Genomic DNA, 17,630 nt, shown 5'->3' with positions numbered 1-17,630 from the left:
GGGACAGAGGCACAAGGTCACACACATTCTTGAGAACACACTGGCGTACAGATTGCTCCTGAGATCACCTTCTCAGGAAACCAAGGCTTCTCAGTCTACGCCCTAGATTCAGCCTACCTGCCTGTGCCTCTAGACTGACAGCAGACGCTCGCCCATTGCTTTAGGCAGAAAATGGGTACAGAAGGTCACATCTACGACCACACATTTCCGTAAGTCACCCCAGCTTGTCACCTAGGAGTAAGAAACACGATTCCAAAAAAAAAAAAAAAAAAAAAAAAAAAAAAGAAAAGAAACACCAATTTCTCAAAAATCTAACGCAGATAGTTATAGTGACCTGGTGTTGAAGCAGGACACATGACATCCCCTTAGTCTCGGGCATTAGACCCATAAGGTGTCATGCTCATACGACGTAGCTAGTTCCTCACTCACTGATTAAACTAGGGGGCAGTAAAATGCTGCCTGCACCACAATATCAGAACCAGGAAAGCAAGGCAAGTGTCCCAGGATGAAGCACGGCTTACTGTGCTTTCCGTAGAGACTGATTTGTTTGCACAAGCGATGTGAAGTCAGCTGGGTATGGTGGCACAAGCCTATAGCCAGTGCTGGAGAGGCCGAGCACATCAGAAGGACCATGAGTCTGAGGCCATCCTAGGTTACACAGTGAAATCCTATCCCAAGAAAACAAAATGAGAAAACCAACAATTTAACTGGGCTTATGATGGTGCATGCCTTTAATCCCAGTACCAGGGAGACAGAGGCTGACAAACCTCTGTGAGGATGAGGCCAGTCTAGTTTAGATAGTGAGTTATAGGCCAGGGATATATAGAGACCTTTTCTCAAATAAAAAAAATAATAAACACACACACACACACACACACACACACACACACACACCCTACTCAGTGTTAAGCACCACAGACACATCTACCATATGACTCTACTCTCATCCACAAAATGGAAGCTAGGTACTCTCAAAACAACTGCTATGTCCCAAGACATGCTTGCTTCACCATAAATACAGACTAGTTCCTGAGGACACCCGGGACACGGCCACTTCAGGAAGTTCCAGCACATCCCTAAACCTGTGTTGTCAGTCCTTGCTAATAAAGTTCGCAGCCATTGCTCAGCCGTCTTAGATATATACCCCAAGGGGAAAGAGAGGCATCCCCGCATTCCATTTAACCATCCCTCAGAAGCAGGCGAGGCCCGGGAGAGTTTGCATCCTGTAGGCTGTGCAGATTCCAACAAGTGGATGCTTTCTGCCCTAGTCCCCGCCCACCAGAGCTTCAAAGGAACCCCACCGGCCTCTCACTGCAGACAGTGTTGACTCTCCTCAGAGACAAGTCTTCATGTGAAAAGGACACAGGACCAACAGGACAGACACAGCTGCGCTGCCCAGGCATAGCACCAGACATCTGTCACCAATGGTAGCTGACTTCATACTCGTCACTAACCCAGGAAAACCCGTGTTGAAAGCCACGGTGGGAGGAGCGCGTGTCCACCTTCTCCACGCTCCCAGCCAGCCCGTACTGGGGGAACACCGTGGAACAGGACACCGTGGCTAAAGACTTCCTCCCACATGCGTCTAACCTACCAAAGTAAGGCACCATATGTGACACAGAAGACCATCTGCAACCTGGCTTTCTCCATTTCGATTTATAAAGATTCCGGAAAAGGGTTAGTGACCAAAGCGCGGTAAGGAGGTTAAATGACATCCTGAAGCCACCAGTCATCTCTACCATGAATCTGACTGCGAAAGAGACAGGCCCCACCCCACAGTGTGACAGCAAGGGTCGCAGGTAGACACAGCTAGGGCTTGGAAAGACTGAAGACGGTTCTCCAACAGAGAGCCACGGCTGTTAGTGCTGTTCGAGCAGAGCGTCAGACTTCAGAGAGGGTGAGGGGAAAATATTCTCTCAGGACAATGTATTTTATGTATCGAGGAGGGTTTGCTATTGGAGGGGAGAGTTACAATTGAATTACAGCCCATGAGGCATGTGTGTAACTGAGTACGGATGCCCTCTCCTAGGGGACGCTCTAAGCCTAAGTTGCGGGCGCTGTGGGCTGCCCTCTGGGAGGGAAAATGTCAGAAACACTTTACTTTTCTTCTGTGGACAGGCGATGCAGGGCTGTGCCCAGATCCTCTAGTCTGCCTTTGTGTTCCAGTTCCTGGTACAAGCCCCGTGGAACCGTGGCCAGGCCGTGCAGCAACCCGAACAGGCAGCCAGCGATCGTCCCTGTCGCTCCGCTCTCTCCTGAAATAGCAAACACAAGTGCGTCCTAGAGGGGCTCCCCTCTGACTAAGCCTGCTCCCCCACGTCTGAGACCATCCCGGAGAAGACACGCAGAGTAGTACACAAGTTGTACTCAGAAGGCTGAGGTGGGTACACTGACATGAGTTCAAGTCCTACCTGGGCTAGAAAGTGACTATCAGGACAGCCAGGGGTACACCGGAGTCCCCTCTCTCGGAAGAGACAGGACCCTGTGGGCTGCCAGCTACTGAGGCAGTCACAGTTGTAAGCGCCAGACCCTTGCCTGCTCTACAAGGGTCCCCCTTCTCTTCCTCTGTTCAGATGACGTCTTGCTACCACCACAAGCCAATCCAGTGGCGTTAGGTAGCAGGTAGACGTGGGGGAATGGAGTCTTAAAAGACAGCCTGAGCCCTGTTTGTGCAGCCTGAAAATCTGAAAAGGCCTGGTTTCAGCTTTCATAAGAAAGCCTCAAGTTTCTCAATGGAGAGGCGGCCGTGGGGTCCATCTTTGGCTTCGGAGCAATCTCATAAATGAGTCATGTGTGTGGTAACCAAGAAAATGCATGTGCGTGTGGTAGCAGTGTCAGGCAAGCTTGGTGCTGTGGGGAGGCTGTCTCTCTAGATCAGAAACCCGGGGTGCTTTCCCGATTGTTGCATGTGTGAGCTTGGCTTCATCACGCCGTGCTTTCCATCCATCCGTTTGAGCCTTTTCTGGTGGATTATGGGAAGAAATATCCTAAAAGGGAGATCTATTCATCATGACAGAGAAGAAAAGAGTTACCTTACTCGGGCCTGGAGAGATGGCTCAGTGGTTAAGAGCACTGACTGCTCTTCCTGAAGTCCTGGGTTCAAATCCTAGCAGCCACATGGTGGCTCACAACCATCTGATGCCCTCTTCTGGTGTGCCTAAGACAGCTACAATGTACTTATATATAATAATAAATAAATCTAAAAAAAAAGAGTTACCTTACTCCATGTTATGGTTTGTATACAATTGGCCCAGGGAGTGGCACCATTAGAAGATGTGGCCCTGTTGGAGTAGGTGTGTCACTGAGGGTGTGGGCTTCAAGACCCTCATCCTAGCTGCCTGGATGACGATTCTGCTAGCAGCCTTCAGATGACGATGTACAACTCTCAGCCCCTCCTGTATCATGCCTGCCTGGACGCTGCCATGTTCCTGCCTTAATGACAATGGACTGAACCTCTAAACCTGTAAGCCAGCCCCAGTTAAATGTTGTCATTATAAGACTTGCCTTGGTCATGGTGTCTGTTCATAGCACTAAAACCCTAACTAAGACACTCCATAAATATCCTACCCACCTCATAAAAATTCATAAAATTGTACTTAAAATTGAATGTGCAGAGCACACTGGGCTGCTCTGTTTCTGACATTGTGTGCTCACCACTTTTCCTTCTCTGGCTTGCATTGAAGTCAGCCACTGCCTACTTTTCTGTGTTTCTTCAATACCTGTCTTTATTTTATGGATATAAGTACTTTGCCTGCATGGATGCATGTGTGCGTGTGCATGTGTGTGTATGTGTGTGTGTATTTGTGAATGTGAGTGTGTGTGTGCGCGTGTGTGGCATGTGTGTGTGTGCTTGTGCATATGTGTGCGCATGTGTGTGTGCATGTGTGCTTGTGCATGTGTGTATGTGTGTGTATGTGTGTATATGTGTGTATGCATGTGTGGCATGTGTGTTTATGCATGTGAGGCATGTGTGTGCATGTGTGTCTGTGTCCATGTGTGTGTACATGTGCATGTGCTTCTGTGTATGTGCGTGTGCATGTGCATGTACATGTGCATGGTGCCGGGCATCAAGCTCCATGTCCTATTCATACCAAGCCAGCCATTTGCCTGCTGAGTTACCTCCCCAGATCTGCAGTCTGCCTTTCAGAGTCACCTTTCAGGGTTGCCTCTTTCCTGCAGTCTCAGGCAGTTTTAAAAATCACACTGAACCACCAACCAAAGAGCGAGCAGGGGCTGGACGAACCCCCACCCACACCCCCACCCCACCCTCCGTTCATACATAGCAGATATGCAACTTGGTCTTCATATGGTCCCCACAACAACTGGAGTGGGGCTTTCCCTGAACCTGCTGCCTGCCTGTTATCCCATTCCCCTGCCTGGGCCGCCTTGTCTGGCCTCAGTGGGGGAGGATGCACCTAGTTCTGTAGTGACTTGATGCACCAGGGTGTCGTGATGCCCAGTGGGGGCCTCCGCACTCTCAGAGGAGAAGAAGGGATGGAGGTAGGAAGGGTGGACTGGGAGGAGAGGGGCGTGCTGATATTGGGATGTAAAGTGAATACATAAACTAATTAATGAGAAAAAAAGGATTTTGAGGAACCATCCAAAGTGTTATACACTAAGACATGTTCATGGAAATGTATATAAGAAATCATCCAAAATATTTCCAGTAAAAAATATCCCTGTGTATATTAATATTAAAAAGTCAGTGTAAGGAGGGCAATTGAGTGCATGTATGCTTCAAGAATTCGCCAGTTCTGAAAGATAAACCTCTGGGCTGTGGCATCTGAGTCACGTGGCCCTTGTCTCTTTGGCTCAGAAACTTGGCACTGCTGCGATTCCTCCCCACATGACCTCTGACTCCAAGCCGCTTCTGAGTCCTGGCAATGTTGCAGACACACTTTCGTGCACTTGCACAAGCACACTTGTGCACACACAGTGGGAAGTGCAACTGGATTGAATGAGGCCGGGGCTGCAAGGGCCCAGGGAAGGGAAGCCAGGGCCTGGTTCTTGGAGTAGATACACCTAGAGACCTGGGCGTGGGTCCTAGGGGAGGCCTGAATACAGACACCCAAGAACAGCAGGAATAAAGAGCTGCGCTAGCCACGCCTGACTTCCCACAGCTTTTCTCTCTCCTTCTACTAAAGCCTGCTTCCAGCACGGCACTGACGCCCATTGGATTCTCCAAGGAGAGCAGAAAGAATGATGAAGGACCCGACATGGTTTGTGGGACAAAGTTCTGGTCCTACACACAACTCTACTGGCTCTGGCCACATGCTCAACTGCACCATGATGCATTTGTCCTGGCCAGAGGCACCTGCAAGGGCGATGACTTCCTTGCTGGAGTCTCTTAGCCTCCCAGATCCACCCTGCCTCTCTTGGCCGTGCCAGGCACCATGCAGCCCTCCTCTTCTCCTAGCTTGCCTTGTGCGGCTCAGCTCCATTCCTGTTTGCAAGGACGAGGGGACACAAGTGTGTGCATTTCTGCCTTCCTGTCTGTACAAGATGCTCCTGCCTACACAGGCTCTATGAGGTGACTCCATCCACTTTGCCTCAGCCTGCCTCCTCCAGAAGATCACCGCTGGCTTCCGCAGGTGGACATGGGTGTTCCTAGCTGAAGTGCTGTGCACCAGCAAACGTTAGTGAGCCTAGTGTTTGTGGAGTTCTACACAGTTCGTATCACTTGTTTTCACACTTGGCAAGCACAAGGAGTGGGGGCCACCAGGGGACAATGAGCCTCAGGAAGAGAGGCATTTCACCCAGACTCAAGAACCTAGCTATAAATTGCCGTGGCTTTGCACAGCCCACAGAACTAACTGCAGGAGGGAGAAACCTGTATACTGAGGTGGAGGGAGACCTGAAAGCTCTGAGGGGGTGGCTGGAGAGAGAAGAGTCCCTACACCTGGTCACTGTCCCGACAGTGGTCACCTGCGACACTTGGATGTGGGCCACACCGAAGTAGGTCACTGTAACCGTATCTGTGGCCCACATGCCGCAGAAGTGTGTGTAGAGTTGAGCCTGGATTCTGGATCTGTGGCTGAACCCTATGTCTGTGGTCCCAAAATACCCAGAAGTGCTTCGGAGTACAGATTAGTACCTTCTGGAAGTATCTGTACTGAACCAGGGCGCCTTACCTCTGTGAAACATGGCTCGCTGGCAGAGTTCAGTCCAGTTACTCCCCGCGGCAAGAAGGGCATCATAGGCTATCATGGGGGCATCATGGCCGCGCCGTCCCCCTCGGCCCTCTGAGCTCCATTTCTTGTAGGTCTGAAGAGAACTACGGGTCATTGTACGTCCAGGAAAAGATCCACGTCCACCCCGCCCACCCAACATTCTGTTTCACTCTCTCACTGTGTCCTTGGCTGAGTTCCACGGGCACAGGCATATCCCAGGGCTGGGGCCGGACTCACCTTGTCTCTCTCCTCTGCGTCATAGTTGTCCGGAAAGATGGCCGTGTCTTCTGAGTCTTCTCTGATTTTTCTTTCCTCCAAATAGAACTGCCATTTTGCTTCGAAGTAAAACCAATGCTCCTGGTACTCTAGGTGCAAGCACAGGGCAGGTGGGCTGCTGGTGCCTTGGGGTGGGCATGGGGATGGGTGAAGGTGGGCAGTGCCCTACCCCCAGCTGCAGCTGAGGGGGAATGTTGTGTCTGTACTAAAATAAGCAGCTCTGATAGGTAAGGCTGCTTCCAGAAGTAGCACAGGCGGTGGAGAGCGTGCAAAACAACACCACGGTTACCTAACTGCTCTCTAAAGCAGAAAGTGATCACAGGGCGATTATGGGCCTATAATTTTAATTAATTAGGGGATGTTAAGGGGGTTAAGAGGGTTCTTGCCTAGTGTGCATAAGTTACTGAAAAGAGAAAAATCCCCCTCCCCCAAAACGAAGGAAGCCAAAAATGCAAAGCAAAACCAGTAGGGTAGTCTGTATTTTGATTAACTTAAACCTGGACATGCACAGTCAGAAGAGCAGTTTCATTATTACTGATGGCCTGAAACACAAGCTGAGGTACTGTTTGTACATCTGATGAAGAGGGCGCCAGCTGGGCAGTGGCCAGCAGCTCTTCATCTCACAGAGGACAGAGACCTCCAGAGACAGCGGCAGGAAATGCGGTGCCTGCCCTGGGAGGCTCCCAGTGTGTCCTCCTCTGGGGACGCCAAAGAGCAGGGAATGCCTTGGCCCGTAGGGGCTCGTAAGGACTGGGGGCATCACTGAAGGTAAAGCTCTAGAACCTGTGTTCTGTCTGTGCGGACAGCAGAGGACAGAGCAGAAAGGGTAAAGCCTCCAGGGTGATGGGCAGAGGCTGCAGAGGAGCCAGGGGGCGATGGGACAGCCTCTTGGACTAGCAATGTTGAGATTCTGGACCTGCTGGGCCTCACAGAGTTAAAACATTGCAGGGCTGGAGAGATGGTACAGAGGTTAAGAGCACTGATTGCTCTTGCCAAGGTCCTGAGTTCAACCATGTAATGCCCTCTTCTGGTGTGTCTGAAGACAGTGACCCTGTACTTAAATATATTAAATAAATAAATAAAATCTTTTAAAAAAAAAAACCAACAACACTGCCTGCCTGAATGCCACTAAAGGTGAAAGGCCTGTGCTGGGCAGCACTGGCCCCAGCTCTGCCTCTTCTCAGGGAGGCAATAGCCTGAGACTCAGGAGGGAGATTTCCAGACCCAGAGCCCAGGACTGGCAAACCCAGCCTGATTCTTTCAGCCGCCTCTCAGAGCTGGAGCGGCCTCCCTCTCCAACAGCCTGTACAGAGCAACTGCTGAGTGAGCGCAGGCTCTCTTCAAAGTGCTGCGTAGGAGGAGCTCTTAAAGCTCTGGGTTAGGTAAGCCTAAAAATCACAAGGGCGTAGCAGGGCTGTTTCTCTGGGGTCTCCAATGGCCTGGCTGTGAGCTCTGTTCTCAGCCTCATGCCTTCATGAATGACACACTTTGAAAACGGCCACCCGCGTCCTGGAGTCCCCGGTGTCCCTGAGCGATGGGAACGTTGTAAGGTTCTGCTCTATCACAACAGCTGCCTTCCAGTCTTAGAGGCATCTGGTGACCCTGCTCGGGGAAGAGGAAACGGCCCACCTATGGGTGGCATTGGAGGAACTTCGGGGGACATTCGAGACAGAGGAACTAGGGAACGATGACTTAAACTAAGCAAAAATAAATGACAAATGTTCCTAGGAGATGAAGTAAGCGAAGGTCAGACAGTTCGGAGATGAGCTAGTTAGGATACCTGGTGCCGTCCTTTAGGCCCAATTCCCCCCAGGGCTGAGGCCAAGTGGGTGTCCTCTGTGTGTTCTGTGTCCTTGTAACGTTGTTCTGGAACCCTCTAGAACATGCCCCCCTTTCTTGTGGTGACTCTCGTGACTGTTCAGAAGCCACTCTGCTTCATGCCGTCTTGGGGGAGCTGTAACCCTGGCCCTGTGCTCATAGCTTTCCTTCTTCCAGGACACCCTGGGTGGCTCATTTTAGAAAGTTGCTCCTACTTAGGTACGTGGCAGGACACATGGCCACCTACACTCCCCGCTCACGCATCCCTTGTAGCGTGTAGAGCAGCCCTGAGGTAACAGCGTTTTCCGTATACTCAGGTCCTGGGGAGTGAGCACTGAGTTTTCTGGTCCTGCCTTCAGGCTCCTGTGTCTGTGTCCTACTGCACAACACTCCTGAGCCAGGCGTGTGGGGGCGGGATATACTCTGTTCCTTGTGCGTCAGACTCTGGAAGCCACGGTGCTCCTGGGGTGTCTGATTAACAGGATGACCACACCCAAAAGGTGGACGGGCTCTTCTGGGTTAACGAGGACAGATAGAAACCTCCAGAGCCGTGCCTTTCGGGGTCTCTGGGGACTCATGACATGGGGACCCATCTTGGTACAGATGGAAGTCTGCGCCATGGGGGTACTTCTCTTCGGTCAAGAACAGGTTTGGGTGGGGTTGTGTGGAACATGGGCACGATCTATTCCTCTTCTGCACTAGACACTTGGTGTCTACTTGGAGAGGCAGAGGGTGTGGGTGTCTCTGAGACCTCAGGGTACTGGGGAAGAAGCCACTCTCTCATGAGGCTGTGGTTCTCCTTGAGGTCCCAGTGCTACTTGGAGCGGTGCCTGCCCTCTGCCGGGTGAGGACCTGGGTGAAGTCAGCTCCTCCCACACTGACCAAGGCTTCTCTGAGCGTTGCCTTTGGGGGAACGCAGCGAGAGCTGCTGGGCGGCCGGTGCAGGACTTTAGTTTTGAGTGTGAGCCCACGGGCTTTGGGTGAGCGGAAGGTGCTGGGGCAGGAGGAAGCCAGGCTCACCTGCCATGTGTCGGATGCTCTTCCTACAGTACTCCTCGGCCAGAGGAAGCACCTTCAGCATGTCTCTTCCCCACTGTACCAGGGACTTTCCCTGAATGGCATAAGAGGCAAACAGTGCAGTGCACAGAGACCCGAGGAAACCTAGAGGGAACAGGAAGACAGATACAGCTCTGTTAACCTGGACCGGTGGCTTTTGGCGTCAGAGACCCCCTTCTAGAGCTGTGGGTTCTGCCTCTCCCTCTGTGTAATAGGCAAGACACCTTTTCAGGGCCGCCACAGGGCCTAGAGACAAAGCAGAGAGAAGCACATAACGCAGGTCAGGCTGTGGAGAAGGCCATCAGCCCACAGGACTGACGGGAACCCCTCATTAGCCTGGAGCCCAGTTTCCCTTCAAGACTTATACCCCTGTTTCTTTGGTTCTGGCACGAGTGGTATAGGAACATGGGGATTTTCCCCAGCATGGCTTCTCCAACATAATCACACTGGATGACACTTCGGTCCTCAAGCGGGTCATCGTCCACACCAGACTTGCACCGGTTCAGGGCCGCTCTTTACCTGTAGGATGGTTGTGGGTCATCCTACCGCACTCGATACTGACTTCGATGAGCGTCTCCAGGCGTTCTGGCTTCCAGTACCGCATTCCAATGCACATTGCTTTGGTGGCCGCCCCAAATCCCGAACCTGCATGGGCGATAGCCACCTGAGCTCAGGGCTGCCTCCATGGCCTGTGGGAGTCCAGCATTCACAGTTTCTGAGGTATGAGGTCTATGGAACACTAGAGAATTGTTAAATGAGCAATAAAGACAAGGGGATGCTGAGCTAGGGAAAAGAGATCTGGGGTCAGGTCACAAGAAAGTGGAGTAATTTAGCCCCTGAAAATGGATCTTTTTCAGGCTGGAGAGATGGCTCAGCGGTTAAGAGCACCGACTGCTCTTCCAGAGAGGTCCTGAGTTCACATCCCAGCAACCACATGGTGGCTCGCAGCCATCTGTAATGGGATCTGATGCCCTCTTCCTGTGTGTCTGAAGACAGCTACAGTGTACTCATATACATACAATAAGTAAATCTTTAAAAAAAAAAGAATTTTAGAAGTAGAATGTCAGATCAGAATGCACGTTCATTAAATATTTTTGACAGATAATACTGGATTTCCTTCTCTAGAGTTTGTACCCCCATTTGCCCTGCCTGGAAGAAAGGTCCTTATGTACCACAGTGATGACCCTGAGGTCTTCCGGGTTGGTTGCTGTGATAGTCAGTTTTAATTGTCAGCATGACATGATCTAGAATAACCTGGAAAGAGTCTCCGTGAGGGACTGTCTACATTGGATTGGTCAATGGGCATATCTGCAGGGATTGTCTTAATTAAATTAATTGATGTAGAAAGACCCAGTCCACTGTGGACGTCACTACTCCTAGCCAGGGGTCCTGAACATTTAAAAGTGATAAATCAAGTTGAGCGCAAACAAGCAAGCAAGTAAACACACATGCATCCATTTCGCTTAGCTCTTGACTGTGGGTGTGGTGACTAGCTGACTAAAGTTCCTGCCTCGAGTGCTCTGTGATGATGGTCTGTAACCTGGAATAAACCCTCGTCTTCTCTAAATTCCTTTCATCTGGGGTATTCTGTCCCAGTAGCAGAAATGAAGACAGAACAGTAGTCCTGCTAGACTTGCTTAAACTGCTACCCTTAGTCGTGACTCCTTTACACCGTTCAAATGATCTCTCCTGCTGCGAACACCTACTCTGCTCACACGGTGCCTTCTATTGAATGTAGGCTGTTCTCTCTTAGCCTGCCTGGGGTATCAGTGTCTGGCCTGGCTCTGCCGTGAGTGTTCTGCTGCTCTCCTGCCCTTCAGTTCAGAGATGTCCTAGGTCTTAGAACTTCCTCTTCAGTTTGGAAAGAGTGAGCCCAGGTCCCCAGATTGATGGAGCTGGGGAGGCAGGGCTAACAGTGTGGCGCCCATAGTGAAGCATGCGCACTCTGCTCCCTTCAGGGTAAATGCAGACCTGTGGGTTCACTATTATAAAGGGGTACCACTACACGAGACAGGCACAAGAGGAGGAGAGGCTCTGAGAGGAGGGCTCTGGGGCTGCCTATATGCTGTGTCCTGTGAACGTAGCGAAGGACACAGGAGGCATGAACACAGATGGCATTTCTCCTTACGAAAACACAAGCTTCAAGGAAAGGCAGTGGAAAATAGTCCTTAAAGGAAAGTGGAGATGGGTAGCAAAAAAAAAAAAAAACAAAAAACCTCTGGGGAAGCATGATGTCACATGGACAGCATCTTTAAGAGATGCTCAAGCAAGCTGGGATCACTCACAGGGGATCCCCTGCCTGCCGTAGGATCTGATCCAGACAGATGGGAATACCACGACATGTGCCAGGGTAGCTGCCGGCATCCACACGCGCAGGGTCCCTAACTGCAGATCTGTGGACAGAAAGGTTCCTGACCCTTTTCACTGAAGGGCGTATGCCATGCGAGGAGGTAGTTATCCGGCTTCAGCTGGGAGCAGCCCTCGATAGTGGAAGGGTCTGGCCGATGTTCTGAGAGCTTCTCCACGGTCTCCACGTAGCGCTTTACCATCTCTCGGTACAGGTCATCTAGGCACCAGTAGTCTGTGGAGGAAGGGACAGGTCTTAGTGAGAATAACAAGCATGTGAGGGGTGGGTGAGGAACAGGCTCCATCAATGGCAAGGACTCATGAGTGTGCTTAGAAAGGGGGAAGATATGGTGATTCCTCTGCTGACCGGATGAATGGTTGCCTGTTACCCCTATTCTGGTGTCCCGAGAGCCTAGAAAACACCTACCACCTTCATTTCTACTAACAGTCTTGGAATCATGTGTATGCTTGGCCCAGGGAGTGGCACTACTGGGAGGTGTGGCCTTGTTGGAGTAGGTGTGTCACTGTGGATGTGGACTTTAATACCCTGTCCTAGCTGCATGGGAGCCAGTCTTCCACTAGCAGCCTTCAGAGGAAGATGTGGAACTCTCAGCTCCTCCTGCACCATGCCTGCCTGGATGCTGCCCTGTTCCTACCTCACTCCCTTGGGAAACTCAGGCTCTGCGTGACTGCTATTGTCAAACATGCCCTGGTCCCTTGAAGTGCATTTGGGGAACCAGAATGGGTCAAACCCCTGATGATCATGGAGTACAGGGCTGAAAACCGCTAGTCCATCCTGAAGCCCCGCCTTTAGCCAGCATTTCGCCTCACGCGCTCCAGAGCAACCACCTTTTTCTCCAGGAAGACTGCCATGGCCAGAACTGATGGGTTTTGACTGCAAAGCCAGAGATTTTTGGTCACCAAGTTAATCCACGGCTCCGTGGACAAGAGGTCGCACATGCGTGGTCAGTGGAGCCCAACGTGTGTGAGCGTCTGGAGAGCGGGCGGTCGTTACGCTCTTCCATGCGCTCCTGCATGGCCGCCACTGGGTTTTCGTTCTATGTCAAAGCTGTACTTAGGATAAAGTGCCACTAGGAGACAATGGCTCTTTCCCTGGCCATGGTGACCTGTGTTTGCTGAGTGCTGGATGGGTAGAGAAGGACAGGGCATGGTGAGAGGCTGGTGACGACCTGTGCCAGGACAGAGAAGGCTGTAAACCTTCGAGACTCCCTTGTTGCCAAGTGGCATGAAGTGCCTGACAGACTTGCTCCCCTGATGGGGACAGAGCTTTTACCCATAGCTGTGAGCTTCTGGAGAAAGAGCCCCTCTCCTGCCCTGCTTTCAGTGAGCCTGGGGCAGAGGCGAACCCTACCTTCTTTTTCCCTTCAGGGCTCATGCCTGACTCAGAACTGGGGCAGGAGAAAGGATGGGCCGGGCCTTGTTTTGTTGGAGGGAGTGCCTAAGTCCCAGCCAGACTTCATGTGGCAACCTTGCAGGAATAAAATTAGCTGCGTGCAAACCCCTGCTGGGAGGCAGGTCCCGGCATCTGGCACCGGTTTTCCAGTGCTATCTGCTTACTAACGGCAGCTTCTTCTGTTCTGGTAGCCCAGCTCTCTCCCCAAGCCCTCTTAGACAATTATTATAAGACCAGGCAGCACAGAACCTCTGCCTTCAACTGAAACGGAGCCTCCTCAGACTAAAAGGAGGTCCATAAAAAGTCCAGCAGATGCTCGTCCTTTAAGGTTGGAATATAAATGAGAAACAGGCTGGTCCATCTGTTGACTCTTCTGGGCACTCTGCCTTGACTTCAACGCTCGTCTCCCTACTTCCCTACCCATCCTCCTGAGGGATAAGTCACTTTAGAAGACTGACCAGCAGCTCTGAACTAATGTGATTAAAATAATAAGTGATGATGATGATGATGATGATGATGATGATACCATGACTGAGTTTGAACTATAATATCAAAGAATTCCACGAGGTCGCATCCTCTCTCATTCATTCTGGCCCTAACCTGTGTGTCTGTCAGAGAGTTGTCAAGAGGAAGAAAAGGTGCAGGTCTGGTACACCCTTAGCTCCTGCAGGCTGTGCACTGGGGCTTCACACCCTGACCCCTCTCTGCCCTGATTGGTCCTGGCAGTCAATAGTCAGAACTGTTTACCCCCCAGAGACATGAGATTCTTTAGAGGCCAGGACCCCAGCCTTGGTGGTCTTTCACCACTGCTGAGTTCCTCATATTCTTCCCGTGGCTTCGCTTGATACCCACTGTCCCAAGGGTTTTAAGGCACAGGGATGTGGGCACCTCACCAGTTCCTCAGGCTCGGCAGTGGCCGTTGGGAATGTGGAGCTACAAACCTGGACTCCAGAGCAAAGGGTTCCTATACGAGCCACCCTCAAAGCTCCTGCTCACCGGGTGCTTGCCTGGGGACATGGTGAAGCTGCCTTGGACTTTGCACCACCGAGTGAGGTCTCTGGAGCAGCACTACGGACATGACTTGTAGAGTGTCAGGCCCTGTCCTTGTTTCTGCTCTTGTGCCCTGAATGGTGCAAGCTGACCCTCAATGAGCTATGGCAGCCGAGCCATGGTTTGTAGACCACATAATCTTCTTTGCTGGGTCATGGAATCCTGAGTGGCACTTGTTTAATCATGCCAAGAGTGATTCCACTCTGGGGAGTAGGCTATAGGGCACCCAAACACCACAGTAACAGTTCTGCGGCCACCTTGACCTTAGGCAGCAGACAGGGTACGTAAGAACAGCTTGTGGTCAATGTGCTGTCAGTTGGCTGCACAGCCCTGGACCAGTTACTCAACTACTCTGGGTGTCTATCTCTCGCCTGTGGTATGGAAACACTGAAGCCACCTTTCAGAGTGTGACAATGACACAGCCTTGGGACAGTGAGTGTAAGGCTGGTGGGACAGCTCCTCATGCACATTTGCTGTGAGGAGTTGTGCCTGCTATTACTGGCGTGTCCCCAAGGCTTCCTAATGTGGACTGCAGTGGTTAAAAACCTGGGTAGTTTAAAGAGAAAAACCTTGAGTTTTGGTGAGCAGAAAAAAAAAATACTCACTGTGTAGAGCAGTGGTTCCCAACCTTCCTAAGGTCGAGAACCTTTAATACAGTTCCTCACGCAGTGGTGACGCCCAGCCATAAAACTATTTCGTTGCCATCTCAAAACTGAAAGTTTGCTACTGTTATGAATTGTAATGTAAAAAAAAAAATCTGTGTCTTCCAATGGTTTTAAATGACCACTGTGAGAGGATCATTTGACTCCAAAGGGGTTGAGAACTTCTGGTCTAGAGGGTGTCCATGAACTACAACAAGAGGCTATGACGGGGCACAACACAGCAGCATATGCTCGGTAAACCTGGTGACTGGCAGGGAACCCACTTTCCCCCCAAAACAAACCAAAAACCAAACAACTCCAATTCTGTAAATGGGCCCAAACCTCCCTAAATGTACACACTTCGTCCCGAGCGGCCACTGTCTGTTGATCTTATCCCAAGTGTCCTGTTCCCATACACAGGACCTACCTGAGCCAGGGGCTCTCCAGGGAAGCCCCAGGGACAGTCACATGCCAAGCAGAACTCCCAGAACACATCGGCAATAAGCATTCACAAGCACCTCTATGTGGATTGGCTGTGCACTGGCGTTATATGCAGCACCGTGAAAACGAGCTTCAAGAGTAAGTACCGACTGCAGTTTTAAGTCCTGTTAACTCTAGAGGTTGTGAGCTGTGGTGGGCTTTGGGCTGTACTGTTGACCATAAAGGCAGATAAGTGGGGTTGGGGATTTAGCTCAGTGGTAGAGCGCTTGCCTAGCAAGCGCAAGGCCCTGGGTTCGGTCCCCAGCTCCGAAAAAAAAAAAAAAGGCAGATAAGTATGCCCCAAAATATGAGAGGAAATAATGGTTTGGAATTCATAATGCTTTTGACGCCATCTCACTTCCCATAGTGTGATGACACCAAGCCTTAGCAACATGCTTTACTCCCCCCCCACCCCCAGTTATTTAGGGGCGAGTTGGTGATATTCCTATACGGTGACGGCAGAATCCATTAATACTTGGATTCCATCATGACGTACGCTCAGAAAGACGCTTCACCGTTTTCAACGAGCTGTGACGCCCTATCTTATCAATGTGCTTCGGTTCTATTTAGGGACCCGACGTTGGTGGCATTCCTATACCATGACCGCAGAACTAAGCTGAGAGTGCTCACGACAGATGGACGGAATGAAGAATGCCTAAATGAAGTCTGTTGGCTCGACTGCTGCCCTCAGGTCTCAGTTTTGCAAAGATAGCATGTCAGACCTGCAGGACATTACCGCGAGAAAAGGCACGGGGTGCCTGTGTATGTGCGCGTCTCTGAAATCCAGGTAACATTTAGTTGATCTTAGAGCTGATTGCTCCTTAGGGACATTTAGTTGATCTTAGAGCTGATCTGCTCCTTAGGGAACAAACTTTGTTCTCCCGTGTCCAAAACTCTTCCTTGGAACACTGACTCGTAAGCAATGCCCAAGTCGAAGCACTCGGACAGATAGTTCAACCTTAATTATTTGGATTTGAGATGCCATCCCCAAACGATGTTATCTGGGCGACCCCACATTTCAAGCTCTTCTGTAACAGACCTAGAATGCTCACCCTCCGCAGTGAGGACCCATGCCTGCGCTTTACGCCCACCAGAGCAGCTCCCAGAGGCTTGCCCATACAGCACAGAAAGAAACGAATGCTGTTCAGAATCTGGATCTTGATTATCTGGGAAGTGCTGCTGTCCCCAAAGACACTCAAGGGAAACCTGACCTGCTGCCTTTCGGGCTCTGGGTCTTGGGTAGATATTGAATCACCGCCCTCGGCAACAGTGTCAGGTAACGCAGGGCACTAATGCACCACCTTCCGGGTTCTCGGTACTGGTTTGCCATCAACACGGGCAGCCCGTCTTTCTACCCCAACACTCTTGGAGCATATGCCAGCCGGTCCTACCTGTGGTGAGGGCCTCAGCAGTTGCCATGTGCATGATGGTGTTGTCACTCACTGGCCACTTTCCAGGTGAGAGCACTAGGCTGTCCAGTCCCCCGGTCTTTTGCAGCTCCTCCTGGATTGAGCCTGACGAGCTGTTCTCCCTGCAGACATTTCCATAGCCGAGGGCATCTCCAACAGTCCCCAACAGCATCGCAGCCTTGAACTTCTCCATTTTGGAAGGTGACCTCTCTTATTCTGCAGTTGCCTTTGTCCTTCCCTGGCCTCCCTTAGCCAGCCGGGCTGACATTTATACGGGTCATTGTACCACCATCCAGCACTCTCCAAATGGTCAGGCGTTTCTTTCCTGCCTTGGCAGGTGGCACCAATGAGATAAAGGCTCGGAGCTCACCACGTGGGGAGCTGTTTGGACAGCACTGGCTCTCGGGCAAAGGAGCCTGCTGGCGCCAGTGTGCACTTAGCCACCTCAGAGCCCTTGAGCTGTGCTACTGTGTCAGCTCCTTGGTGGATTGTGCCCCCTGCTGGCAGAGCGACGCATGCCACAATGTGTACGTCTGCTCCATCCTTTGACATTTGCTCTGCCCGACCTTCAAATGAACACGCTCTTCTTGTCCCTTCTTATCCGCCTTTTTCCACTCAGCACAATGCTGAGATTTGTCCACTGTGTGGTTTGATGCTTTTAGAAAACTCTTCTGGCTGGGTGGTGTGATCCACGCCTTTGATATCAGCACTCACGAGGCAGAGGTAGTTGGATCCCTGAGTTTGAGGCCAACCTGGTCTACAGTGAGTTCCAGGAAAGCCAGGGCTACACAGAGGAACCCTGCCTCGAAAACAAAACAGAAAAAGCTTTTCTGATTATAGAATTGTGAGGGCTGCAGGAGTAGCCCCAGCACAGTGATGCATTACCTAATGAATACGAGGCCCTTGGTCTGATCCTCAGCTCCGTTAAAAGAAAAGTCATGAGAGAATAAAAGATATAGCACCCCTAGCC

The 17,630-nt window shown here is 51.2% G+C and overlaps 1 protein-coding gene across 1 annotated transcript; it reads right to left on the bottom strand.

Moving 5' to 3' along the window:
* Positions 1–1,639: 1,639 nt before the first annotated feature.
* Positions 1,640–17,122, bottom strand: Adprhl1 (ADP-ribosylhydrolase like 1). Its single transcript, XM_032918838.1, has 7 exons — positions 16,643–17,122; positions 11,737–11,901; positions 9,840–9,965; positions 9,285–9,425; positions 6,408–6,535; positions 6,132–6,264; positions 1,640–2,255 (listed from the first exon to the last, which is right to left on the bottom strand). The coding sequence occupies exons 1-7, from the start codon at positions 16,851–16,853 to the stop codon at positions 2,098–2,100; spliced, it is 1,062 nt and encodes a 353-aa protein (XP_032774729.1). The 5' UTR covers positions 16,854–17,122; the 3' UTR covers positions 1,640–2,097.
* Between the last annotated feature and the right edge of the window lie 508 nt (positions 17,123–17,630).

This window comes from Rattus rattus, chromosome 13 (genome assembly GCF_011064425.1).
Source record: "Rattus rattus isolate New Zealand chromosome 13, Rrattus_CSIRO_v1, whole genome shotgun sequence".
Lineage (NCBI taxonomy): Eukaryota > Metazoa > Chordata > Mammalia > Rodentia > Muridae > Rattus > Rattus rattus.
This window is presented reverse-complemented; position numbering and strand designations above follow the sequence as displayed.